This window comes from Vipera berus (assembly GCF_964194415.1).
Source record: "Vipera berus genome assembly, chromosome: 1".
Lineage (NCBI taxonomy): Eukaryota > Metazoa > Chordata > Lepidosauria > Squamata > Viperidae > Vipera > Vipera berus.
The window spans coordinates 157616679-157643714 of record NC_138202.1 but is presented as its reverse complement, the minus strand read 5'-3'; the positions used below and the strand labels follow the sequence as shown (position 1 = coordinate 157643714).

The following is a 27036-nucleotide window of genomic DNA, read 5'->3' as shown; positions in this document are numbered from 1 at the left end:
CAATGGTGAAAAAAGTAAGGTTCTACATTTAGGCAGGAAAAATCAAATGCACAGGTATAGTATAGGTGGTACCTTGCTCAATAGTAGTAACTGTGAGAGGGATCTCGAAGTCCTAGTAGACAATCACTTCAATATGAGCCAGCAGTGTGCTGCAGCTGCCAAAAAAGCCAAAACAGTGCTAGGCTGCATTAACAGAGGGATAGAATCAAGATCAAGTGAAGTACTAATACCACTTTACAATGCTTTGGTAAGGCCACACCTGGAATACTGCATCCAGTTTTGGTCACCACGATGTAAAAAAGATGTGGAGACTCTAGAAAGGGTACAGAGAAGAGCAACAAAGATGATTAGGGGACTGGAGGCTAAAACACATAGGGAACGGTTGCTGGAATTGGGTATGTGTAGTTTAACGAAGAGAAGGGTGAGGGGTGACATGATAGCAGTGTTCCAATATCTCAGGGGCTACCACAAAGAAGAGGGAGTCAAGCTATTCTCCAAAGCACCTGAAAGCAGGACAAGAAGCAATGGATGGAAACTAGTCAAGGAGAGAAGCAACCTAGAACTAAGGAGAAACTTCCTGACAGTTAGAACAACTAACCAGTGGAACAACCTGCCTCTAGAAGTGGTGAATGCTCCAACACTGGAAGTTTTTAAGAGGAGACTGGACAGCCATTTGCCTGAAATGGTATAGGGTTTCCTGCCTGAGCAGGGGGTTGGACTAGATGACCTCCAAGGTCCCTTCCAACTTATTATTAACAAAGAATCATATTCAACCGAAACATATTCATACAGAGTCCCATGCAATTTCTATAAATGTTTACAGAAGACTCTAGAAACGGAAAGCTTTCTGTTTTATCCTTAGGGTAATTAAAGACCTGTTTATTATATATTGAAAAGGGCATCAGAAGGCAGAACACAGATACATATACTATAAATTCATAAATTGCTTTTGTGAATAGCTCAAACAGTGGAGTGTTTGCTTTATTGTGATGTTCTCTTTTCTCTGAATAGGTAGACAGTATTTTGTGTAGAGGTTTATTATGTTTTCTTCAGTTGCATTGATTTGCTGATATAGTAATTTGCCAATCGGAAAACAATGTAGAATGTTGGTACTAATGTTAACCATTTCATCATAAAATAAAATAACAGCATGCATTTTATGGCTTAGTTTCAGGATGTGAGCGAGGGCAATTTCGTTGTGGAAATGGGCGCTGCATTCCGGAGGACTGGAGATGTGATGGAGCAAGAGACTGTTCAGATGACACGGATGAAGCCGGCTGTCGTAAGTGGAATTAAGCTTATTGAATGCATTTGGTCTTTCCCAAATGTCAGCATTAAGTATAATTTTCCTCATCCACTGCCAGTATGGGCAAGAAATGTCATAGAAATGAGAAGTTCTGGACACTAAGTTAGGGAAAGGTGACCAAAACATAGCTGGGTTTTAGGAAGGTTGAGATGCCTTCATGATAAACGGATCTTTTAAGGGCCATGAAGCATAATGATTAAACAACAACTGAGATACTATGATATGGAAATGTTTGTGTTTATGTCTGTGTGGTGGTGTTGGAGAGGTGGACAGACAAAGTATTTGGTTGGAAACTGCACATGAACGTTTAGACTTTAGGTCCAGTCCAGCAGGACTGTTCTTTATCTGGTAGAGACATATGTAACTGGCTGGGATCACATCCTGCTCATTTGCTGAATTAGTTACAATAGCTAGGTTTAAACATGGCACTAAGGCAAAAAAAACAAACCAGTTATGGCTCAGTAAGACCTTTGAACCCAACTGTCTGACATCCCTAACTTGCTGATTTCTTAATTGTGTGGCAAGGTGCCTAGTATTTATTTATTTATTTATTTATTTATTTATTTATTTATTTATTTATTTATTTATTTATTTATTTATTTTTTATTTATTTATTTATTTATTTATTTATTTATTTTTTATTTATTTATTTATTTATTTATTTATTTATTTATTTATTTATTTTAATCCTATTTATATCCCGCCCTTCTCCGAAGACTCAGGGCGGCTTACAATCTAAGCACAAATCAAATGTGCTTAGCAATAGCCTTCATTCTATGTATATGCCTCCTTATTAGGGCTTTCACACACACACACACCCCAAGTGGCATTATTACAAAGTCAGCGTATTTCCCCCAACAATCTGGGTCCTCATTTTACCTACCTCGGAAGGATGGAAGGCTGAGTCAACCTTGAGCCTGGTGGGACGCGAACCTGCACTAATTGCAGGCAGCTGGTGTTACTTAAGGAGGCATTAGCCCACTGCGCCACCAAGGTTCTAGTATTACATTTCTAGAGCTACGATTAGAATTTATGAGAGTTTTAATGCTTCAAAAACCATTTTGTATGACTACGAGTCGAGTACTTTATTCATATAACATCTCAACCAGAACATTCAAATACGATTTGCTTGTCCATTTTAGCACATCCAAGCTGTGAAGGAAGTCAGTTTCAGTGTCACAGCGACGGAGAATGCATTCCTCGGACATGGGTTTGTGATGACGAAGAAGACTGTGACGATGGCTCTGATGAACATCAGCAATGTCGTAAGTTATGACTTAGTAATGAGCCCCGTAGATTACTGGAATGGCACGTGTTTTGCTTGGAGTTAGTTTTATTCAATCCCTGGCATTTCCGGAACAGAATTGGAAAAGTTTCTCGTCTAAAATGGAAGAAAGCTGTTTTCATTTAGAATAGTTGTTCTGAAATTAAAGGAACAACGGAGTGAGTTGATATAAGGTTTCTTCTAATGGGTCCTCCTTAAGTGCGTCCTTTATTTTCTGAGTTGAATTCCTTTATCTTTAGATTTACCGCAGAATTGCCATCTTTAATAATGTGTCTTTGAATGCTGTACTAAAGAGCATTCTCCAGTAGTTCAGTTGAATATTGTGAATTCTGAATTTTTTCGGGCAAATAAAGTTGTGGTTTGCTTGTTTTGCATTAGGATAGACCAGGGGTAGGCAACCTCGGCTCTTTTATGACTCGTGGACTTCAATTCCCAGAATTCCTGAGTCAGCTGACTCAGGAATTCTGGGAGTTGAAGTCCACGAGTCATAAAAGAGCCGAGGTTGCCTACCCCTGGGATAGAAGATCAGTCTGTTTCCAAACACTTTTTATATATTTTTGAGCTTTTTTTAAAAAAAACAACTTTTTTTTTTACACTTACATTTTTCTGTCCCACTTCTTTTTCAACTAAAACTGCAGTTTTAAAATCTGTAAGAAAGAATGCGCTTAAGGGGATTTAAATTTAAGCATATTTATTTACCACATGTTTTATTCCAGCGACATATTTCTAAACGTATTTTATCCTAAAATACACATTTGTGCTTGGATATTTTTCTGCTGTGAATTCTACTGGAGAAGCGCAAAATCTAAATGATAAGTATATTGTGACCCAATGGACGTGGTCTAGTACAGTTCTTGACTGAAATTCTCAAATGTCGAAGTCTTCAAGCGTCCTAATTTTTTTTTAATGTAAAATGGTTTTCAGTATATTTCCAAACTCAATATGCATTCATTACTGGAATTGGGACTTCCCAGAGGTCTAGGTCATATGAGATTTGTATGCTCTACTCTGTAAACGTTAAACTTCCTCACCTTTCGGATTTGTTTCAGACGGAACATTCCAGATTGGATCTGGAGTCCTTCTTAGTTTTAGAATTTGGGTAGGCTATAAATAGAATACTTTGGTTATGATAAAGTTCACCTTTTCCCTTTGCTCTGAAGTATTTTCCAGCCTTGCTAATCTGGGCTATATTTTGTTCACTTTCTGGGAAGAGGTTTCCCCGCTTGTTGTATAGATAGTGTTTTTTGAACTATTGACCCAGGATAGTGCAAAGGTTTTATTATAGTTCCATCCCGAAGAGAGGCACAATTTCATCTTGTTTTTTTGTCCTCTTTACCTTTTCAATAGAAGCCATAAATGCTAGCAGTTACATATTATCTATTGGGGAAGCAGTAAAGGGCAAAATCCAGTGACATTTGAAATCCAAATTTCAACTGACTTCTGACCTTTGGGCATATTAGCAAAATTCCATTGTAAAGTGGATTTATTGCAAAGCCTTTCACCTGTTTTGAATCAAGTTTAGGAAATCACATGATTTTTTACCTGGGGATATTTGAATATGTTCTTCAAATATCATTCATTTCATTTCATTTCATTTATTGGATTTTTATATCATTTTTTGTTCAGTTAAAAATTACTACGTGTATACTGTTGCCTCTCTTCGCCTGTTTGTTGTGCATCTGTAAACCTTAGTGTATCCACCAAGATTTACAAATACAGAAAACCTTTATTTGTCTTCTGGTCACTAACAAATTTTTTTTTAAAAAATCCAATGTCTTGTGTGTGTATTTAATTAGAAGGATGATCTACTTACCTCATTATTGGCCATACTGTGGTTTATTAGCATCTAGAAGGCAAGAATTTCCTATCTGATATAATGCAGCAGTTCAAAAAGATAATACGAGCAAAGTTGAAGAGTAAACCAGTGTTTTAATGGATATATATCAAGCAGAATATCTTGATTCCACAGGTAGTCTAAAGTGCTTCCTGCATGTAGACCAACGTTTGGTTGCCTTGAGTCTTGCACAAATGTAATAAAAGCTTCAAAGAATTTATAATCTAAACACAAACACTTAACATATAGCTGAGAGGCACAAACAAACCAGGCTAGAAAGGGCAATTAAAGATAGCTAAATTGCTTTAAGATTTCATCTTCATTGGAGAATTCCTTCTTCTCATCAGTGAGTGCAGCATTCCACTGAGATTTTTCCTCTGATGGATGGTAAGTTATGGCCATAGTGAGTCACATATTGTCTGGAATTAGTTCATGAAAAATAAATGGTAAGAATATAGGGGGCACTCTAAAATTCTGAAACAGTAAACAGTATATACTAATACTACCTACAGTATATACTACCTACAGTATATACTAATACAAAGTTGAATATATTCATCTGATCCTAAGTATTGGTTCAGTCTCTTTTCAAAGGCTAAATAAGTCAGTTAAGTAGTGGATTGGACCTAGTTTGGGTTATCCTCACTTAATGACTACCCCATTTAATGATAGTTCAAAGTTATGACGATGTACTGAAAAAGTAACTTTATGACCAAACTTCATACTCACTACTGTTTCACTATCCCTGTGGTCACATGGTCAAGATTTCAAGTGCTTCACAATTGGTGGGCATATATGATTGTCACAGCTTACCATTTGCATGTTTTGGTATCTGGCTTCTGACAATCAGAGTTAATGAAGAAGCCAGCAGTAAAATGACAAGTCATGGTCATGTGATGTCTTGCTTAAGGACCATATGTGAATTGCTAAGCAACCGTGATCAAAATGAGTTTGTAGTTATGTGAGGTTTCACTGAATGACTATGCCACTTAGCAACAGAGTTGCTGATCCCAGCGCTGATAAGTGAAGATTATCTGCACTCATCAATGTTAGAGAAAGCTATAGTGGGTTTAGTGAACAAGTACTGAAATTGGCCTTATTTCGCATGATGTATCTGCTCTTTTCTACCCCTTCCCTTTCTTAGGTAACCTTTACAGGACTTATATTAATATAGATCAACATAATTCATAAATAACATCAGGACATGAAAGCTTGATTTAGGAATGTGTAAAGGTTTACATTTACATTTATCCATTGTGGCTTTTTCGTTTCTATTCTCTTTGAAAACAGTTCTTTAGGGTGAATATTGTCATGGTTTCATGCGGATACTACAGTAATTCTATTGATAGTATCGCTACATAGTTTTGATGAATTTTAATGTATTGTCCTGCATTCTGCAATGTGCTGTAAGCCACTTACGGTGAAATGATTGAAGTGGCAGAGAGGCGCAGAACACTTACTGTTCATTTGAAAACTATAAATTTTATAGGCATATCTTCAGAAACAGAGAAGCCGTAGGAGATGCATATGTGTATGTAAATAAAGAATTTGTAAGCACAATGTTTCTTGCAGCTGGGCGAACATGCTCCAGTCAGCAGTTTACCTGTTCCAATGGACAGTGCATCCCAAGTGGCTACAGGTGTGACCATGTCAGCGACTGCACAGACGGAACAGATGAAAGAAACTGCCGTGAGTGCTTTTAAATCTTTCGCAGTAGATTTGGTTTCAGCCCTTCTCTCGTTAGCTTGTTAATCAATTTGTAAGATTAAGAATTTGTTGATGGACAGAAATGAACACAATATTCTTCTTGTTATCAACATTTCAGCACACAGATTCTTTCATGGATTACTGAGGATGTGCTCATAACGGTGACATTGTTCTGAGATTTAATAAACTATACAGTTGCTCTGTAATGGGCTAAAGCTAGGGAGAAACTCTCTCTTTTTCCTGATGTTAAAACAAACCTGAATCCCAAATTACATAAACAGTCTTGGGGGTGAGGGTTAGGAAATTAAAATATACTGGTTGGCCTTTGGGAGCTGAAGATGATGATGATGATGATGGTAATGATGACAATGATGGTCACGCATCCCCTCCCCCAGATTTATTGTACGCATATATGCCTGGCAGAAATTATAGAAATTAAAATTAAACACAGTGATATTCTGTTTAGACTCTCTTTGGTTACTATGGGTTGGAATGAGATGTCAAAAAATAAAACTTTTGATTTCTGATCCAGTACAGAAATTGACAGGGAGAAACCAAGTAGGTTTAGGAAATGGCAAGCTGAGGCCATTTGTACAGCAGCTGTGTTTGAGCTGCAGGATAGATGGATGAAGGAGAAAGAGATGTATTAACTGATGGAAAGTAAGGGAACATAAGGCCCTCTTGTCTTCATCACCAATACTGAAGATGTCCAGATTAAAAGCGTTCAGACTTTTAATCACAAATTCAAAATGGGATAATCACCTTGGTTGTCTAAACATCCTTGAGCTAGAAACAGCTCAAAAGAAACCTATAGTTCAGATAGTTCAGAATCAGACAAATATAATTAGACTTGGGGTAATAATTAGACTTAATAACACCTGGGGAAATTAAGCTCTTTGAATGCATTGGAAAATAGAATTTGGATAGAATAAACAAGCTTGAAACTATTTATTCCTTGGGCTTTTTCCAAAGAAAATAAGACAGATTGAGAAGGGCAGGAGAATTAGAGAATGCAGGCAAGGAAAAGTATCTAGCCAGTGAGAGAATGCAGGTGTTTGTACTTGAGCTGAGACCCTGAAAATCCTGACCACAAAGATTGAGCTTTTTCACCATAAAACAAGTAAATAAGCCATTTGACTAGGGGTCAGTGGTATTTCATTTTAAAATTCTTCTACAGTATATTTTACAGAGTTTGACAATAAATTGATGATACTAGCCTTAGTGTGTAGGTTGAAATATTGTACAGTAAGCACAAAGTTAATAAGAAAAAGACCTATGAACAAACATACTCTTTCATGTCAACCAGCTCGTAGTAATTGAAGGTTTCCAGTTTTAATTATTAGCAGCTAACAGGTCTAAGTAGGTTAGGATAGAAATGTTAAACAGAGAAGCACAAACATTATAGCTAGTCAGTTTCTGCCTCCCATACCTGCAAACTGTGATATGACTAATATTCATGCATGTTGATGGCTCGTTTCCAGCAAAGATAAGTAAGGATTGCTTGTCAGAAATGAAAGTTGGCTTGTGAGCCATAATGTGGTCTGCACTCAGGAAGTGAAACCATCTGAATCCATAAATCAACTGATTCATAAATTAATTGGGTAAGACATGGTTCCAGGCAAAGAGAGTAAGAGAAGAGTAGAAGTTCTAAAGTTGGGAAGAGAAAACCTAGTGAAGGTCTTAAAAAGATGCTAAGAGGAGTTAAAAAAAACCTGAGCTTGGCCATCAAGTAGATGAACTATCCAGCAGATAATTTGTTCATATTGAGCCCAAGAGCTAGTGACTCATTGCCCTAACTAATTGGGGAGTTATTGTTCCTAACGTGAATGTTAAAAAGTACCATTATTCCAAGTAGTACCCAGGATAGAATAGGAGTTTCTTGGCTATATGACTGAATTAAAGCTACATGTTTAAGCCTTGCCAAATTATGACTGTGAAAGACATCCAGGTAGAGTTATATGGAACAAAATACATTACAAAAGCTGCCTGTCAATAACATGGCTGACCTGTTTTAGAATGAGATCACATTATTATTATTATTTATTTTAATTCAATTTATATCCCGCCCTTCTCCGAAGACTCAGGGCGGCTTACAAGCTTAGCAGTAGCCTTTAGAACTGAAATAGCCTAGAAATATGTTTCTAGTAAAAAAATAAGTGTTAGATTGAGTCAATTTAATGATAATGGTCATATGTTGCCTGGCATGGACAGTGCGGCTTGGAAATCAGGAAGGAATTTTCACAAAAATACCAAAAAAAAAAAAAAGCCACAGAGATATAAGACACAAAGTATATGAAGCCACTGTGGCAAATCTTTGTTCAAATTGAAACCTACTTCCAATCAAGTCATATAAGTGACCTTTAAGATGATAAATGTTTTTCACATTACTTGGTAAATCCAGGGTTAATTCTTGGTTTCTGTTTAGTAATCTAGGACTCAATAAATCTTGGGATTATTATGGAATGACACATTCTGTTTTGGACAAAAAATGCTATATATCTTTCAACAGCCATTAATTAGAGTATTGGTGTTGACAACCATCTTCAACAGAAGGATGCCTTTGACTGTGGGACATAAAACTAGGGTTATTGCACTGATTAAGGCTGCATATTAGAAGTATGCTGGTGTAACAAAGGACCTATAATCAGAATAAATTTATCTAATGCTACTGTGGTTTTGACTTTATCACTTTTATACAGAGGATTTTCTTTTCATATGGGAATATTTTTGATGGTGGAAAGATTTGGCAGTTGATATATTTATTGATGTATTAATTTAACATGGCTCCTGTTTGCCATTGACTGGTGAAATGGCTCAGTTGAGAAAGCTGATTTACATGGAATTTTGCAACATATCATATGTTCTTCTTAGAAGTCACCAGAAATGTGACTAGTTTGGTTCAGTTTATGTTATAATTACCTTTGTGAAAGCCAAAGAGCTATTTCCAGCTGTAATAATCAGTACACATTTGAAAAAAGACTTAAGGAGCCATGAACCAAAATCTGGAATTTTATTTATTTATTCATGAAAATTTGTATGGCCGACTACTCACTCTCAGTAACTTTGGGTGGTTTACAAAAATTAAAACCCAATATAGCAGCAGTAAAAAAACAATAACGCCCCCCCACCATTATTATGATGAGTATAATTTTTAGTACATTGTTAAGGTATCCTGATGTTAAACCTGCTTTGAAAAGAAAGGCATATATAACATACAGTAATAAAGGAGAATATTTGTAGCTTAGGGTTAAAATGAGGACCACCAAGGACTCCTCAAAACATAAATAATTTGGCAAATGGAAATTATGTTTGGTGGTTAAACAAGATCCAGAAAATTTTAAAAGGAAAAAAAAATAAAATTTATAATGTAAATTATAAATTTTACAAAATTATTAGCCCTTTCTAAGATAGGACTGATCTCCATACCTTGACACAACTTGCAGTCTTGGCCCTGGAGATAGCTATTCCTACTCTCATCACCTCAAGGTTGAATTGTCGCAACCTGGTCTATGTGGGACTGCTTTGAAGAACTTTACCAGAACTTTATCTGGTATAGCAGATTGCTTGCTTGCTGCACTTGAAAGACATTTCAGTCGTGCAACTTGTTTTATGGGTACAGTACTGCATTTGCTTGCCAGTAGTTTCCCAAAATGTTGAGATTAACATGTTAATCCCTGTATGACTTGGCTCCTGGATATCTTCTGGGCCATCTTCTCCAAATAGATTCTGTTCATCTTGTGTTTTCAAATTAAAAAGTAGGGGGTGATAGGAGCCCAAAATAAGGCCTTCCTAACAACTATCCTATAGAACAGTGATGGTGAACCTTTTAGAGACCGAGTGCCCAAACTGCAACCCAAAACCCACATATGTATTGTCGGGTGTCGGGTGGGCGTGGCCCGTTGGGTGGGCGTGGCTGCGGTGGTAATGGCAGACTGGGTGAGACTAAAAAGTTCAATCAATCAATTCCAACTTTGCGAGATCTTTTTTTCCCGCGAGAAGTTAAAATTGATTGATTGATTGAACCTTTTTTTTGTACACAGCGGCGGAGGCCTAAAGCGAAAAGGTTTTATAAAACCCAGCTGAAGGCCTAGGACTGGGCCGATGGCGTGCGTGCCCACAGAGAGGGCTCTGCGTGCCACTTGTGGCACCCGTGCCATAGGTTCGCCACCACGGCTGTGGAATGCTTGCCACCAAAGATCTGAACATTATTTTTGAGAAATATGGTGAAAATGCTTTTGTTCTACTAGACCAGAGGTAGGCAACCTTGGCTCTTTTATGACTCGTGGACTTCAACTCCCAGAATTCCTGAGTCAGCATGGCTGACTCAGGAATTCTGGGAGTTGAAGTCCACGAGTCATAAAAGAGCCGAGGTTGCCTACCTCTGTACCAGACGTTTGGCATCTAAACTGTACTTTGTTGGGTGAGCTTACTGTTCTTGGTGCATTTTAATGTTTAACCTATTTTTTAATTAGAATCTTCTTGGAATTTTAAAATTGTTGGAGGTTTTTATGTTCAGAATTTATTGAAGTTAAGGCTGGTTATTTTTTTATAAATTGCAAACTGTCCAAAGACTTACGAATGTGGGTGAGATAATAAATTTTGCAGTAAATAAACATGCCTTAGGAGATTTAAACGGCCTATTTCTTCCTACCCTTTGTTGTCAATGAAAATATCTGACTCTTTCAGCGAGCATTTCTATCACACTGTTTTTGATTGCGAGAATCTTTGGTTTTGATGACGTGTTTGAGGTTTTTTTTTAAAACTATCCCTACCTATCCTGTTTGATATTCAACATAAACATTAGTACAATAAATGTATTAATAATATGTTGCTGCTGATAAATGTGCATTATTTGTTTCCAAGCAGTTTCTTTGCTTTGTGAAGCAGAGCAATATATGCATTATTTATTCTCTTCTGAGGGGAACAATTTTAAAATGGAAAATAATGGCAAAATGATTACAGTGATTTCATTTACTCAGTGAAAATTAAATTTCCTGTGCTGCTATAGACACTCATCTTCCTTTTCTACCCAACACACAAAAAAATCTGGAAGACTAGTCTTTCTCCAAGAAATTGCAAAAAGTTGCCTTTGGTACTGTAGGAGACAAGTCTGAATTCCATAGAAGACAAAGACTCCGATAGTTTGATTCCTTCTAAGACACTAAAATGTCTTAGAAGGAATCAAGAGCCTTGGTGGAGCAGTGGGCTAATGCCTCCTTAAGTAACACCAGCTGCCTGCAATTAGTGCAGGTTCGCATCCCACCAGGCTCAAGGTTGACTCAGCCTTCCATCCTTCCGAGGTAGGTAAAATGAGGACCCAGATTGTTGGGGGCAGTTAAGCTGACTTTGTAAGAATGCCGCTTGGGGTGTGTGTGAAAGCCCTAATAAGCAGGCATATACATAGAATGAAGGCTACTGCTAAGCTTGTAAGCCGTCCTGAGTCTTAGGAGAAGGGCGGGATATAAGTGGAATTAAAATAAAATAAAAATAAAATAAAATCAGACCTATTTCCCTTTGCAGAATACCCAACCTGCGATCAGTTGACCTGTTCTAACGGAGCCTGTTTTAATTCAAGTCAACACTGTGATGGCAAAGTGGATTGCAGGGATGCTTCTGATGAAACTAACTGCAGTAAGTATTCAGCGAGACTCGAAGCACCTGGTTATAGTAAACTTAATGCTACCTGGATTTTTCTAAGCCCTGTTCATCCTTTATTCTTTTTTTTTCTTCCCTCCAGCCCGTGGATGCTCCAGTACTCAATTTCAGTGTAGCAATGGGGATTGTATACCCCGAGCCTTTATTTGTGACCACGATGATGACTGTGGAGACAGGAGCGATGAAAACTCTTGCAGTATGTTGGTTTTCTCTATAGCTCCTTTGTTGCGGTCCAGTTAGTATTTGTCCTTTGGAATTGTAAGAGCGTTTCGCTCAGTCTTGGCACTTGTCTGAATTTGTGGTTTTATGGACTCAGTTACATTTTCATTGCATGTGTTTATGTTTAGTGCCAAGGGTGTTGTTTAAAGCTACTCTGAGTCATTGTTCTTCGATGTTCTCTTCCTCAGCATATGCAACTTGCAAAGGGAATTTCTATACCTGCCCAAGTGGTCGCTGTATTCATCAGAGTTGGGTTTGTGATGGTGATGATGACTGCGAAGATAATGCTGATGAAGCTGGATGCGGTAAGTGAGAATGTAACATAGCATTAGTGGTCCCATGTAAAAAAATGTTTTCTCTTAATCTTCTTACTGATGCACATAGGAGATCAGTGGCCTTGCATTTCTTTTAAAATACACTATTGTTTTCTTAAAAAAAACTTCAGTAATCTGGGGATTTTTTGTATCCATTTTGGGATATAAATTGGTTTATTAGGATAGATTAGAATACAGATAGTCTTTGACGCAATTAATAATAATAATATAATATAAAGTTGGAAGGGACCTTGGAGGTCATCTAGTCCAACCCCCTGCTCAGGCAGGAAACCCTATACCATTTCAGGCAAATGGCTGTCCAGTCTCTTCTTAAAAACCTCCAGTGTTGAGCCTAAGGTTTCTGTTGCTAAGTAAGACATTCATTAAGTGAGTTTTGCCCCATTTTATGACTTTTCTTGCCACGGTTGTTAAGTGAATCACTGCAGTTGTTAAGATGATGATGATGATGATAATAATAATAATAATATAATAATAATAATAATAATAATAATATCAAAACTGAGTGATTATGAATGAAACGTGTAACAGTGATACCCATTGTCATCGGGGCACTGGGAACTATGTCCAAAAACTTTGCAAAATACATCAAGAAATTGCAGCTTCCTGCAATAACTCCAGCAAAGCTACAAAAAACTGCGCTACTCGGAACATCTTGCATTTTAAGGAGATACCTGGTTGATACCTAGGACGCTGGCAGCAACCCGTGTCAACCATTAGTGCCAGTCACTTTGAGTGTTCAGTTGACTGAGTTTCATGTTTTATGAATAAAAGCTTTATAATAATAATAAAGTTGAAAGGGACCTTGGAGGTCATTTAATTCAACCCCCTGCTCAGGCAGGAAACCCTATACCATTTCAGACAAATGGCTGTCCAGTCTCTTCTTAAAAACATCCAGTGTTGGAGCATTCACAGCTTCTGCAGGCAGGTTGTTCCACTGGTTAGTTGTTCTAACTGTCAGGAAGTTTCTCCTTAGTTCTAGGTTGCTTCTCTCCTTGACTAGTTTCCATCTGTTGCTTTTTGTCCTGTCTTCAGGTGCTTTGGAGAATAGCTTGACTCCCTCTTCTTTGTGGCAACCCCTGAGATATTGGAACACTGCTATCATGTCACACCTCGTCCTTCTCTTCATTAGACTAGACTAGACATTCCCAATTCCAGCTACTGTTCCTTATATGTTTTAGCCTCCAGTCCCCTAATCATCTTTGTTGCTCTTCTTTGTACTCTTTCTAGAGTCTCTGTGCAATTTCTAGAGTTTGTAACCCAGCTGTTAAGTGAATCTGGCTTCCCTATTCACTTTGCTTGTCAAAAGGTTGCAAAAAGGGATCACATGATCCCAGGACACTGCAACCGTCATAAATATGAATCAGTTGCCAGATGTCTCAGATTTGATCACTTGACCACTGGGATACTGCAGCGGTCATAAGTACAAAAAATGGTCATCAGTCACTTTTTTCAGTGCTGTTGTAACTTTGAACAGTCACTAAAAAATGTTGTAAGGTGAGGACTACTTGTATTAGGCTGCTGTTTGGTATTAAGAATTAAGTTAACAAGACAGTAACCAGAGGTTCCCATGTTCAAGAGGACTATTATGTCATACAGTTGCTTCCCATGACCTTGAAGAGTGACAAAATATTAATTGACTTGGAAAGGTGGAAGCATGGAGCTTGGGTTTTAAACTCTGGCATGCGAACTAAAGAATACTTGATAACTGGAATTGCAGAAAGCAAATCTGTCATATATGGCTTCATTTGAGTCTGCAGTACTCACTGTATGTGAGGCGAGTCTATAAGTCAGTTCCTGAATAAGAGCTCAGGGTCTGGAGGGCTGAGATTTCCAGCTATGCCTGACTTTCAGCAATCCTGAGCTGTATGATTTGCTTTTGCAACACAAACCATCATATGTAACAGTAGACTAATACACATTAATATTAGACTTACATCATTTGGGACAAAATCCTCTGCCTTAATAATGCTTGATATGTTACAGTAAAAAAATTTTTGTATGGAAATCAAGAAAATGTTTTCCATGATTTTGATATATTTCTTCTTCAGGAGTCTCCAAAGTTGACAACTTTAAGACTTATGGACTTCAACTTCCAGAATTCTGCAGCCAGCCAATGCAAACTGGTGAATTCTGGGAGTTGAAGTCCACAATTCTTAAAGTTGCTACGTTTGGAAACTTCTGTTCTACTTCATTGGGCCATTGGTCTTAATGAAGGATATAATACTTAATTCCAATTTTCCATTAGAAATACAAAAATTGCTGAATGTTGAAAATATCATATTTGAATCTGTTTGAATTCACTGTGCATTAATAATAATACTTTATTTCAGCCTGTATTCTTATGCTTATGTAGATTGAAGAAATTTACTTAGGATGTGATACGCAAATTCATTAATGCCCAAATACGACATCATACAGAGATGCCTGCTCGGGGCAACCGGAAATAATAAAAAAGCTTCTCTTTTTTCTTATATAGTTTAAGAAAAATAGAAGACTGTCTTGTAGTATCTACCTTGCTTGTGTGCTAGCTAGAAAAAGTCCTTGAAAATTGCTAAAATCCTGCAAGCAGAGAATGTACTGGTTTTTTTCTTTTATACTCTAGAGAGTGGCCACCGAGATTGTTATCCAGGTGAATGGGCCTGCCCTGTATCAGGGCAGTGCATTCCGATTGACAAAGTTTGTGATGGAACTCCAGATTGCTCTGCTGGGGAAGATGAGACAAATGTAACAGCTGGCAGACATTGCAGTGAGTAATGGACACCAAAATGTTCATAGGGGCAACTTTGACGTATCTCTGACATCTTAGCATTAAAAATAGGAAAGGTGTTTTAAATCATGTTGAGATTGTTGCAGCAGCAATTGCAATGTTATATTTGACTAACATCCATAGTTTCAACAATGGCTGAGATATTGTTCTGATTTTTTGTTGGGTAAAAGTGTTTCAGGTTTGGGCAAACTCCAAATAGTGTAACGTGACCTTAAGGTGAGCACTTCTGTGAAGTTATTTGTCATACTCCCAAATAGTGCACATTACTATTGATGTCTTTGACAATAGCTGTGACGACAATTGCTGGTTAAGTTGCATTGGAATTCCCATAATAAAAATGGCTTGATTTTCTAGATAACATTTTGGATTTGGATATGCCAACTTTCCACAACCCGGTCATCCGTGGATGTGTTGGAATTGCAACCCTTAGAATTCAAAGGAGCAATATTGATGGGAAATTCTGGAAATTACAATCCCCAAATTTCTGAAAAGCTATATTTCGTGACATTGTATATGCAGTGATCTCCCTCGTTTTCTAGATTCATTTGACTCATATATTTAAGCTCTTTTCCAACAATGCATCATTGTGATTTTATTTCTCAACTGAAGCAACTGATCATTTAATGCTGTTCTTTAATTGGCTTTTGTTTTTGATAGATATATCTCAGTGTGCAACTTTAAGTTGCCAATATCGTTGTCACTCATCCCCCACTGGTGGAACATGCTATTGTCCTGCAGGATATGTTATCAGCAACAATGACAGTCGCACTTGCATAGGTAAGTGATGAAGGTAGAGATCCATGCATAACCAGTCATTTCCCTTTCAAGGTGTCGAGAACTCTCAAGGGAAGAGTCAGTGTGACAGAATTGTTTGGCTGTAGAATTGACAAGAACTAAATTCAGATTTCTACTTCATTATTGAAGCTCAGCAGGTGATTAGGGCCAACATAATGTCTTGACTTGACCTACCTCATAGAGTTGGTGGAGGCATAGGTTTGAAAAGAGAGTACTAGAGACTGAAGCCTGTCTTCAGCTTTTTGGGAAAAGACGGAATTTGAATGCAACCGATCAATAAAAAACCTTCAAGATTTTGTTTTTGTTCCAGGAAAAGGGAACTAGCAAAGGTGCTGTTCCAGAAAGTCATGTGTTGATGGTTTTAACAAGAAAAGGGAAATGGGATGATTATTGGGTGGTCCCAGAAAATCAGCGGTGGGCAATGTGCTAAGGCAGGGGTGTCAAACTCAATTTCATTGAGGGCCGCATCAGCATTGCGGTTGCCCTCAGGGGGCCGGGTGGGTGTGGCCTGGGTGGGCGTGGCCTACTGGGTGGGCGTGGCTAGAGTGCATATGTCCTACTGGGTGGGCATGGCCAGCTCTACATCGTTCGCATCGAGGGTGCCTATGGGGGCCCGGAGCAGGAGTGGGACAGATCTGAGGGTCTCTGGCAGAAGGAGGGTCTCTGGGCCAGGGCCAAGGCAGTGGGGGCCGTTCCCTCACTGTTTCCAGGATGGCTTCGCGGGCCACATGAAACCACTTCGCGGGCCGGATCCGGCCCCCGGGCCTTGTGTTTGACATGTCTGTGCTAAGGTATAAAGCCTGCCTCAGAGATGAGGACATTGCCACCTGGCCACAAGCCGTCACGCTTAGTGACTGCTTGTCCATCTGGCCCTCATTGCAATGGGTTTAAATGTAAGTACTGAATTTTTGTTTTCAATTTCAATAATGAATCCTGCAGCATCAGGTAGATCAGTATGACTATTCGGTATACTGTATTCAGCTTGACAGACAGCACTTTATGGACAAATCAGCTGGTTGTGTTTGCCTTATTTGTACGAATTGTTGATGAACAAACAAACAATAATTTCCATCCATTCAGGGTTTGGGGGAACTGGAATTAAGTTGCCTGTAGGAACAGAGATTCAAGGAACTTTGTGATTCAAATTGAGGGGAAATTGAGGGGAAAATGTGTATTGGCCCTTTCAGCCAGAGATTCATTTACTTATATTTTATATTTATATTTTAATTCCATTTATATCCCGCCCTTCTCCGAAGACTCAGGGCGGCTTACAAGCTTAGCAGTAGCCTTCATTCTATGTATATGCCTGCTTGTTAGGGCTTTCACACACACACCCCAAGTGGCATTGTTACAAAGTCAGCTTATTGCCCCCAACAATCTGGGTCCTCATTTTACCTACCTCGGAAGGATGGAAGGCCGAGTCAACCTTGAGCCTGGTGGGATGCGAACCTGCACTAATTGCAGGCAGCTGGTGTTACTTAAGGAGGCATTAGCCCACTGCTCCACCAAGGCTCTCTTATGAAGACTCCTTAAGCTTGCTCCTCAAAGTGTGACAGTCTCAGTGATTTGCTTGCTTCCTTTTGGGTTTAGACCAAATTATAGATGTGTGGGCCTGCTGTGAATAATGCACAAATGTATCAAGTAAATACTGTAGCACCCGGCCCTTTTTAAAGCTGAAGCACAGTAAAGACGTATAATCCCTTCCCTTTATTAGGTCACTTCTTGACCTAATTTTCATTGAGGTAGTAAATCTTTCTATCTTCTGATCTGCAGGTGCATGAATTCTCTTGCCCGCAAGGCATTTTCTTTACATAGAACACCAGGTTGTAAAGACAAAGGCTGTCATTTTGTCTTATGCCTGAAATATTGATTTACTTGATAACTCTGTACGTATGTAGAAGAGTATTTAATAGCTTCTGAAGGGCTCCAGGCTTAGTCTTGCTGGGAATTAGACCTTTATTATTGGCCCTTTTTTTTTCCTGCTGCCTTATCAGATGATATCTGGGAAGCCATATACCTTAAAGTAATCCAGTTTCAGTTTTTACTTTTTTTTTAAAGTAGAGAAGATTAAGCTTCTAATCCTAAAAGTGAGCAAAATTAGTGCTACTAATCTGATGCCTATTTATGGTTATAAATCTCACAGCATAATGAGAGAATAAAGCTGTCTTGAGTTCATTCAGATAATCTGATCTGTTCTGTTGATAAATTATTCTACGGATTATTAGAAAAACTTGTATAATTAAAAAAATATTAGATGGGTTCCTTCAGATAAGTTAAATGTGAATGTCTGTTGGATTAATTTTCTTTAAGATTTTGATAAAGCTCCCCTTTTTACAGATTTCCCTACTTGATTTTCTGATTTAGCGTAAATAAGCTGAATCAAATAGCGAACAGATTTGATGCTTCTACTCCAATTTATTAATACTCTTCTAAGGAAGCGAATATATTTGTGAAAATAAACACATTAAGAATTAATGTTCACATGTTAGATGATTTTTAGATATTGAAATTAGTAATATATGGAAAACTTTCTACCCCACGTTTGTTGTCGTTGACTTAAAAACATGAGAGACAGTGATTTAATGAGATCTCAGAATTGATCAGGGTTTTCAGTCAGGAAAATAATATGAGCATCAAAGATTAAACATGGATCACAGTCAGTTTTCCATATCAGCTATTAATTTCTACAAAACAAAAGAGGAGACCACTGTTTGCAAACTTATTGTCACTTTGGCTGTAAGAATGTACTTTTGAAGGAACAGCAGATCTGACATTTTCATTTTAGAAGAAAGGAAAACTATTATTTGTTGTGGAGAGCATTCTGCAAATAGAAGGAAAAACACACCCTTCCTGCATGTTAATTCTGTTACAGACTTTGATGACTGCAAAATGTGGGGCGTTTGTGATCAGGAGTGTGAAGATCGTATTGGTCACCATCAGTGTCGGTGTGCCGAAGGGTATGTTCTGGAGCACCACCGTCATTGCCGAGCCAATACCTCATGTGAGTCAATACTTCTAAAAGCTGATATCCCCTCCTCCCTTGTACAACTAATAGTACCTTACTTTCTCGCAGGTAAGAAAAGCCAATTATAGGCCTGTCCTTGAGAATAATGCTGGCATGCTTTAAATATCATAGTCCCTTCAAACACAGCATTTGCCGCTATCTCTCCCATCTATTCACTGTTAACGACTTGCTGATGAAAGACCAGGCAGTGCATTTCTCTTACTTTCTTCATTGGGAGAGGGGACGGTGGCAGTGCCGGTGACATTTGAAAGCCTGTTCTGGTTTTATCGATGGATGGATGGGATGCTTAGCATGAAGGAAGCGCTTCCCTTTGAAGAGATAAAGTAATTGCATCTTTGGGGAGGCTTATTCAGTTGTGTTCTGTTCCTTAAAGCAACTGAGTGAGCTTTCCTGAGGACTCATCTATTTAATATGCTTTGAGAAGGTAAAGGGGGCAGGATTTGGTCACTCTGTTGTTGTTTTTGAGAAACTTTCCTTTCACATATTGGGAACAGTAATTATTCTCGTAACTGTTCGCTATAGTCACGATGTTCTAGTAAAGAAAGATAATATATATGAAATTTAAACAAGGCTGTATTATGTTTTGTAAAGTTGTATGTACTATAATTACAGTATTTACACATAGATGTGTCTGTATCTACATATTAATATGTTTTCCTAAAAGAGTAATTAACAATATCTCCTTGTTATTTTGAATATGCATGGACTGTTTTTCTTCTGCCAGGGATTGGGATCCAATTTATATCTTGGATATAAGATATATCCATATATCTTGGAATAAGGCAGGAGTCTCAAACTGATGGATCCTCCAGGTTATTCAGTTCTGCCTTTTCCTTACACCCATACACAGCAGAAGGGCAATAGTCTGAAGGAGTTGGGAACTTGCCAACCTCAGCCAGGTGCCATAGATTTTCTCTTAGAGAGAAAAAAGTTAATCCACGGAAACCAAAGGGCAGCAACATCAAAGTGTCACAAAACTATCACAGTTTTCGATATGCTTGGACCAGCATCCATCACCACCGCTACTGCTTTAGGGTGAAAAGCACAGAGCTGATGTGGCAGGCTGAGAAATGGATGTAGGCCTTAGGCCTACCTTGAACCACCATCGTTGCCTAGAATGAATAAAACCTAGCAAGATCAGCAAGCTGTTTTTCTGCTTTGGGCAATCATTCCCTTGCTTTGTGTATGTGGCCCCAAATTTGGCAGCATTCTCCTCTTCCCTCCTGTCTTCTCCCGCTCAGTCACTCAAATTGTAACTCTAGATCTCTAAAGACACTCTTCGGTTTTCTTATCAACAAATTGTTTGGGTTTTTTTTTTTGGCAGATCAAGAGGACACCCTTATCTCTTCTCTCATTTTGCCAAATAGCAAAGACACCGAAACAATTTGTTGGCAAGAAATCATTGCAATCTCCACCCCATTATGAGAGAGCACATTATTAGAGGTCTGAGCTATGATAAGTGGATTTGAAAGGAAAAAAAAAATACTGGGTTAATTTGGAACCAAAATCTTAAGTTTAGACTCCAATCTTAAACTTTATTAAAACCCCAGAATCACCATGTTTTTCCATTAATTGTAATTGGAAAACACAATTTTTCTATTTTCTATTTAGTTTAACCTGAACGTGAGCTACATTTGCAATAGTTATTGTCTCTTATGAGAAGGTGACATTTGCTATATTGAAAGCAAAACATTATCTTCCCTTTTAAAAAGAATTGCCAATTCCATTTGTATTTCTTGTCAAAATTGGAAATAATTTTCAGAGGTGTAGCTTCTTCTTCTGTTGTCATTTTGGTTCATCAGATGCACCGATAGATAATTGTTGAAAGGGAAATAGAAAAAGATGGCTTGATCTCATAGTAAAGTTTTTTTAAAAAAATATTCTTCCTTTGCTTCCTTGTTAATTCATAGAAATTTTCTAGATATCAAAGTATGAAAAAGCTTCAGTTTTGCAAAGCTTAGAGTAGACCAAGGAATTATTTCTCAAATGACACTTGGGACAGTTGAGTCTCCTGGATAAGGGTGCACAAAATGTTTTGTCTCAAACTTTTCCATCTTCACCAATTGTCATGAGTGTGAAACTGTTGTTTTGACGAGATCTTGTTTCTGAGTATTTTAGAAAGGTGTTAAACTTGAAAAAAAGGTGTTTAGGAACAGTTATATTCAGAAATTTGCAATGTATGGCAGTGAAAGTTGGACCATAAGAAAGGCTGAGCGCCAAAGAATTGAAGCCTTTGAACTATGGTGCTGGAGTAGAGTCCTGCGAGTCCCTTGGACTGCAAGGCGATCAAACCGGTCAGTCCTAGAGGAGATCAACCCTGACTGCTCTTTAAAAGGCCAGATCCTGATGTTGAAACTCAAATACTTTGGCCACCTAATGAGAAGGAAGGACTCACTGGAGAAGAGCCTGATGCTGGGAAAGATTGAGGGCAATAGAAGAAGGGGACGACAGAGAATGAGGTGGCTGGATGGAGTCCCTGAAGCAGTAGGCGTGAGCTTAAATGGACTCCAGAAGATGTTAGAGGACAGGAAGGCCGGGAGGAACGTTGTCCATAGGGTCGCGATGGGTCGGACACGACTTCGCAACTAACAACAACAACAACAAATATTCAGAAATACACCATTTCAAGCACCAACACTTACAAAATTGGTACTACAACAATGCATGCATGTTTAAAACGATACAGCTATAATAAATTGAACTAACCAGTTACCTAATCTTCCATACATATCTAATTGCATTTACGCTGATACCTTGTTTTAAAAATGCTGTTCTCTTCTTTGTTACACGTAAGGTTTTAAAGATCTTGTATTGTATTCAATATTGAGCTGCTTTGGGGGACACTTTGGTCGCACAGTTCCAACGTACCTTCTTTGCTATTTAATGCTAAGTTTATTACAAAATAGGGTGGGCAATATTTTGGTGGCTAGGAACTATATTGGATGGCTGGGGACAACCGGTTTAAAAGTAGACACTAAAGGGATGGGACTGCATTTTTCTTCTTAATTTTTCCCCAAAAGACTCTTTAAAATGTTGCTTAGATTTATATTGCAGTATGTATGGGCCTCCTGTCTTGAAGGAGGCCGGTATCTTCTATTTAAGTTGCGAACGTATATCCTTTCGAAAAATAAATGTTACAGCAATGTCTTCCATGTTTTCAGCTGGAGTTGCCTCCATCATTTTTTCCAACGGCCGTGATTTATTAATTGGAGACATTCATGGAAGAAGTTTTCGAACTCTGGTACAATCCCGGAATCGTGGAGTGGCTGTTGGTGTGGATTTTCATTTTCATCTGCGTAGGATATTTTGGACTGATACGGTGCAAGATAAGGTAGTTTGAAATGTACAAATAGCTTTCTTGGAAGCAAAAGCATCCGAGAATAGTATGTGTTGATAACTTTTCATTTCTGTGAACAGATGCAGAGCCTTTCTTTGTTTTCTAACAAAAATGAACTTTTGAGATGGTTCTGTTGATAATTACAACATTTCTTAGCTAAGTTTTTTACATGTAATATATCGAACAAAGCATGCATTATGCTATGGCATCATCTTGAGCAGCTCGTAATATTATTGGGAAGAGAGTACAAAAACCTAATTAAGAGAAATAGTACATTCTTTCAAAACCGGATTTATTATTCTCTGTTGCAATTTCTTGAAACCTGATCATTTAAAGTGTAGAAGTGCTGTGATTTTTGGGAAGATAGACATAAGATATTTCTCAAGTATATTAGTATAATTGTGCTTTGGGCCACAAATATTGAAAATTTGTCATGCTGCAGGCCAATGTTTTTACTCGTTGCTTTTTTTCCATGACCTTGCTTTTTTACTGTAATAGTAACAAATAGTATAAAATATAAGCTATGGTGTTTGGTAGTTTTGAAGCATCAGCGATGTGGATATATACAGTAAAGAATTGGAAGGCTGTTCTTTTCTTTCTTTTTCAAGTGCATTGAAAGGCATGTTATCCTCAGATTCTTAAAAAAGCACAGTATGGGGAGGTGAGAGGAATATTCTCCTAACATAAGGTTTTTTTTTCTGCAGTTTTCCTTGCTTCCTTGAATTATATCAGGGCTCAATGACCTAATCTTTAGACTTCTGCTTACTGTGGCATGTAATGGATTTGGATTTAGATCAGTGGTTCACAACCTTTTCTATACCCCGCACCCCTAGAACACTTCTGATATATTCTCGCATCCCTTACAAAAGTTTGAAATAATGGCAACAAATTATTCATGTACACTATAATTTTGAAAAACCAAGTTTTCGCACCCCGGCTAATTATACAAGAACCAGGGCATCTATATCTATATCTATATCTATATCTATATATCTATATCTATATCTATATATCTATATCATCTATATCTATATCTATATCTATATCTATATCTATATCTATATCTATATCTATATCTATATCTATATCTATATCTATATCTATATCTATATCTATATCTATATCTATATCTATATCTATATCTATCTACCTACCTACCTACCTACCTACCTACCTACCTACCTACCTACCTATCTATCTATCTATCTATCTATCTATCTATCTATCTATCTATCTATCTATCTATCTATCTATCTATCTATCTATCTATCTATCTATCTATCTATCTATCTATCTATCTATCTATCTATCTATCCAGTATATATATACTATAACTAGGTTTGTCCTTCATACCAAACTTTAGTGGATTTAGCTTTGCTTTGTGTATTTTTCTTTACTTTTAGTTTGCAGTTCAGCATATGATGTAAATGCAGCTCATTGGATAAACCTGTGTGCATGAATTATGCAATTCAGATTACTAGTTAGAGGGGGAAAATCCGCTCCCTTCAAAATCAGGCTGTTTGCAAACATTGGTTAAGAATGGAGATTATGATTAATGCCCATGCAGATGTAACAAGTTAAAAGAGGTGAAGTCACATTGAAGAGATTGAAATAAACAGTTAAGAAATTGGGGACTGAATACTCCACAGGATCAACATTTTCACGATTCCTGTTATAATAGATGCATGCAGGATTTATTTTGTTTGGAACTTGTGCCAATATGAAAGTGGCCCTGAAAACATAGTATCCTAAGTCCTAAAGCACCATTACTTTCTTTTCAGGTTTTTTCTGTCAACCTTGACGGCTCAGATATCTTTGAAGTTTTAAATATTTCAGTTGACACACCAGAAAACCTAGCAGTAGACTGGATTAACAACAAGCTGTATATAGTGGAGACCAGTGTCAACAGAATTGATTTGGTAAATTTGGATGGAACCAACCGTGTAACTTTGATTGCAGAAAGTTTGGGGAACCCTAGAGGAATAGCTGTCGATCCTACTGTTGGGTAAGTGGTAACATTGATCAAAAGATATTTTCCTCCTTTGAAGAATTGTAGACTTGCTATTTTTTTTAAATACATCAATTGCTCAATAAAATATTACTAGGAGTTGATGGAGGAATAGAAGTTTGGTGCTCTTTACTACTTACTAGGGGACGTGGTGGCTCAGTGGGTTAGGACGCTGAGCTTGTCGATCAGATGGTCGGCAGTTTGGTGGGTCGAATCCCGAGTGCCGCGTAGCAAAGTGAGTGCCTGTTACTCGTCCCAGCTTCTGCCAACCTAGCAGTTCGAAAGCACGTAAAAATGCAAGTAGAACAATAGGGACCAGTACGGTGGGAAGGTAACAGCGTTCCGTGCGCCTTTGGCGTCTAGTCATGCCGGCCACATGACCATGGAGACATCCTCAGACAAGCGCTGGCTCTTCGGCTTTGAAACGGAGATGAGCACCGGCCCCTAGAGTCGGAAACGGCTAGCACGCATGTGTGGGAGAAACTTTACCTTTTTACTACTTACTACTTCCCTAGGAATTCTTTTCCAGTCCTTATGCCATATTTCCTTTGTCGATCTGGACATTATGCAGAAAAGAGCAAAGGAAGAGCTGCAATTCAGCTGTGTGTTACTAATGAGAATGGCAGAGAAATGCTGAACACAGTATCTGTTACAAGCGCAGTATCTGGTAAAGATGTTGCTGCACATAGACATCTCTCTTTTTTTTAAATTCAAAAGGTCTTTTCACAAAAGTCAAAGCTAAACTGTGTTTTACAAACAATGAGTTATAAATTATGATTTATAGGTCACAATGACAGCTGCTTAGCTAAAAATGGTTTGCATATACTAGTATCCATTAATCAGAAAGGAAATCTATTTAATTGTGTGTGTTGTGGGGGGGGATGGGGGGGATACCTGATTCAATAATTGTCTGTTTTCTGCAAACTAAAATAGGAAATTGGATTTATTGTCAGTCATATTTCTTATTCCTTAAAGTGGACATAAAGATAATTAGTTTCATATAAAATATGATCTGGAGTATAGTTTGAAATCTCTGTAATTTCTTTTTTGAGATCTCTTCAGAGTTTCCTCTTTGTAACAGACCACTGCTATCTTGTTATTTGCTTGGAGCATTATATCTTTCATTTATCTTCTTCAGTACTGATATTTGAATTTGGGATATTTATTTCCAAACCTTGGAATTTTAAGAACTGTTTTTAGTGCCTTTTTGCTTCTGTTATATTATCTAATTTTCTATTTACTATGATTTTTTTTGATTTACCTGTCTCACAGAGAACTTTTTGTATAACCAACAGTATAATATACGTAGAATATAGCTCAGTGAAATGTAAAGTGATCTGAAGCGTGTGGATACCTCAGCATAAAACTTTGCAAGATACTGGCTACGATACTGTATGTCCGCTAGTAAGAATTCACCAAGTGTGTCTGCCAATAGGATGGTACTTTCTGCACCTACTGTAATGGATTTTTATGCATGAAAATGTAATGCCACAATAAGTGTTTCAGTCTTTAAAGTGGCACAGAATTCTTCAGCTAGATTCCCACTTGATGCTAAATAGTGATTTGTTTCAGCATAGCAAATTGTATAAACCACAGCTGTCTGGATTCACACTAAACCCAATCCAGACAAACTATATTTCTGCTTACTGTTTTCTGTAAGCCAGGTCTTTGTTTCATCTCTCTAAAGCTCGAAGGGACACTAAAATAGTTTTTCTCTTTGTCTTTCTTTTATAGATATTTGTTTTTCTCAGATTGGGATAGTCTTTCTGGTGATCCTAAAGTAGAAAGAGCCTTTATGGATGGAACAAATCGTCTGGACTTGGTTAAAACAAAATTGGGATGGCCAGCTGGGATAACTTTGGATATTGTATCAAAGAGACTCTACTGGGTAGACAGCCGATATGATTATATTGAAACTGTGACCTATGATGGGCTAGAGAGGTAGGAGAATTCGCAAAGTGGGTCATTTACATTTACATTCTTTACAGTTTTTTTTAATTAAATTAAATGAGCTGCATCAGACTGAAAAGTACTCTTGCCATGAATTGCCTTTAAATATGCCTACTTTAAACACTGTTAAGACTTGAAATTGAGATATTAATTATTATCCTCCAGAATTTGGTCAGAAATAAGATAATTAGTGGGAAGGTGGGAAAGACACCCTGTTGCATGCACTGATCTCTGAGTGCCAAATAAAGGAGAAGAAGGATGACTGTTCTATGTTGGTCCTAAACGGATAGAAAGCAGAAAAGGACATTATCATATTGCGTGCAGAGATTTGCATACTGTTGATAAGAAAGGAGAAGAATTCCTGGACCTTAATACTCTCCCTACCCTAATAGGCAGGCACAGAGAAAGACTCCCTGTTGTGGGTATTGTTTCTTGCATGGCACCATACCCTACACAATTTTTTTTTGTAGCAGAAAACTTTTAAACCTTTTATTGCTATCTTTGTTTCCCTTTTTAATCTGCACTTTCCAAGGCCATTGCTGGCCTTTAAGAAAAAGAATGCAAATAGAATTGCCTTTCCTTAAGATATAAATAACTTATATTGCATGTAAGCACAGCAGTATCTTTCTTCAAGAAAACCAAAATAAGATTCCTCTTGCTGATTTTTTTTTAGTTTTCCATCTTTTTAAAAACAAAGCTGAGTGTTAAACCACCACCTTCCCCCTCTGAACCTTTGTTTCTTGCATCTTATTGCTAAAGCACATTGATTTGTGCTTCTTAGATTGTAAGCCGCCCTGAGTCTTCAGAGAAGGG

General features: G+C 37.8%; 1 protein-coding gene across 1 annotated transcript in view; it reads left to right on the top strand.

Annotated features, from left to right (window-relative positions):
* LRP2 (LDL receptor related protein 2) overlaps positions 1–27036 on the top strand; it is a gene marked incomplete at both ends in the record, with an annotated part of 142107 nt that overhangs the window by 25153 nt on the left and 89918 nt on the right. The window contains 12 exons of the mRNA XM_081324714.1: positions 1175–1282; positions 2449–2571; positions 5998–6114; positions 11653–11763; positions 11870–11983; positions 12195–12311; positions 14944–15087; positions 15766–15885; positions 18776–18904; positions 22090–22259; positions 24047–24270; positions 26008–26214. Of these exons, the coding sequence (XP_081180840.1) occupies positions 1175–1282; positions 2449–2571; positions 5998–6114; positions 11653–11763; positions 11870–11983; positions 12195–12311; positions 14944–15087; positions 15766–15885; positions 18776–18904; positions 22090–22259; positions 24047–24270; positions 26008–26214 (1684 nt within the window). The remainder of the gene's footprint in view (positions 1–1174; positions 1283–2448; positions 2572–5997; positions 6115–11652; positions 11764–11869; positions 11984–12194; positions 12312–14943; positions 15088–15765; positions 15886–18775; positions 18905–22089; positions 22260–24046; positions 24271–26007; positions 26215–27036) is intronic.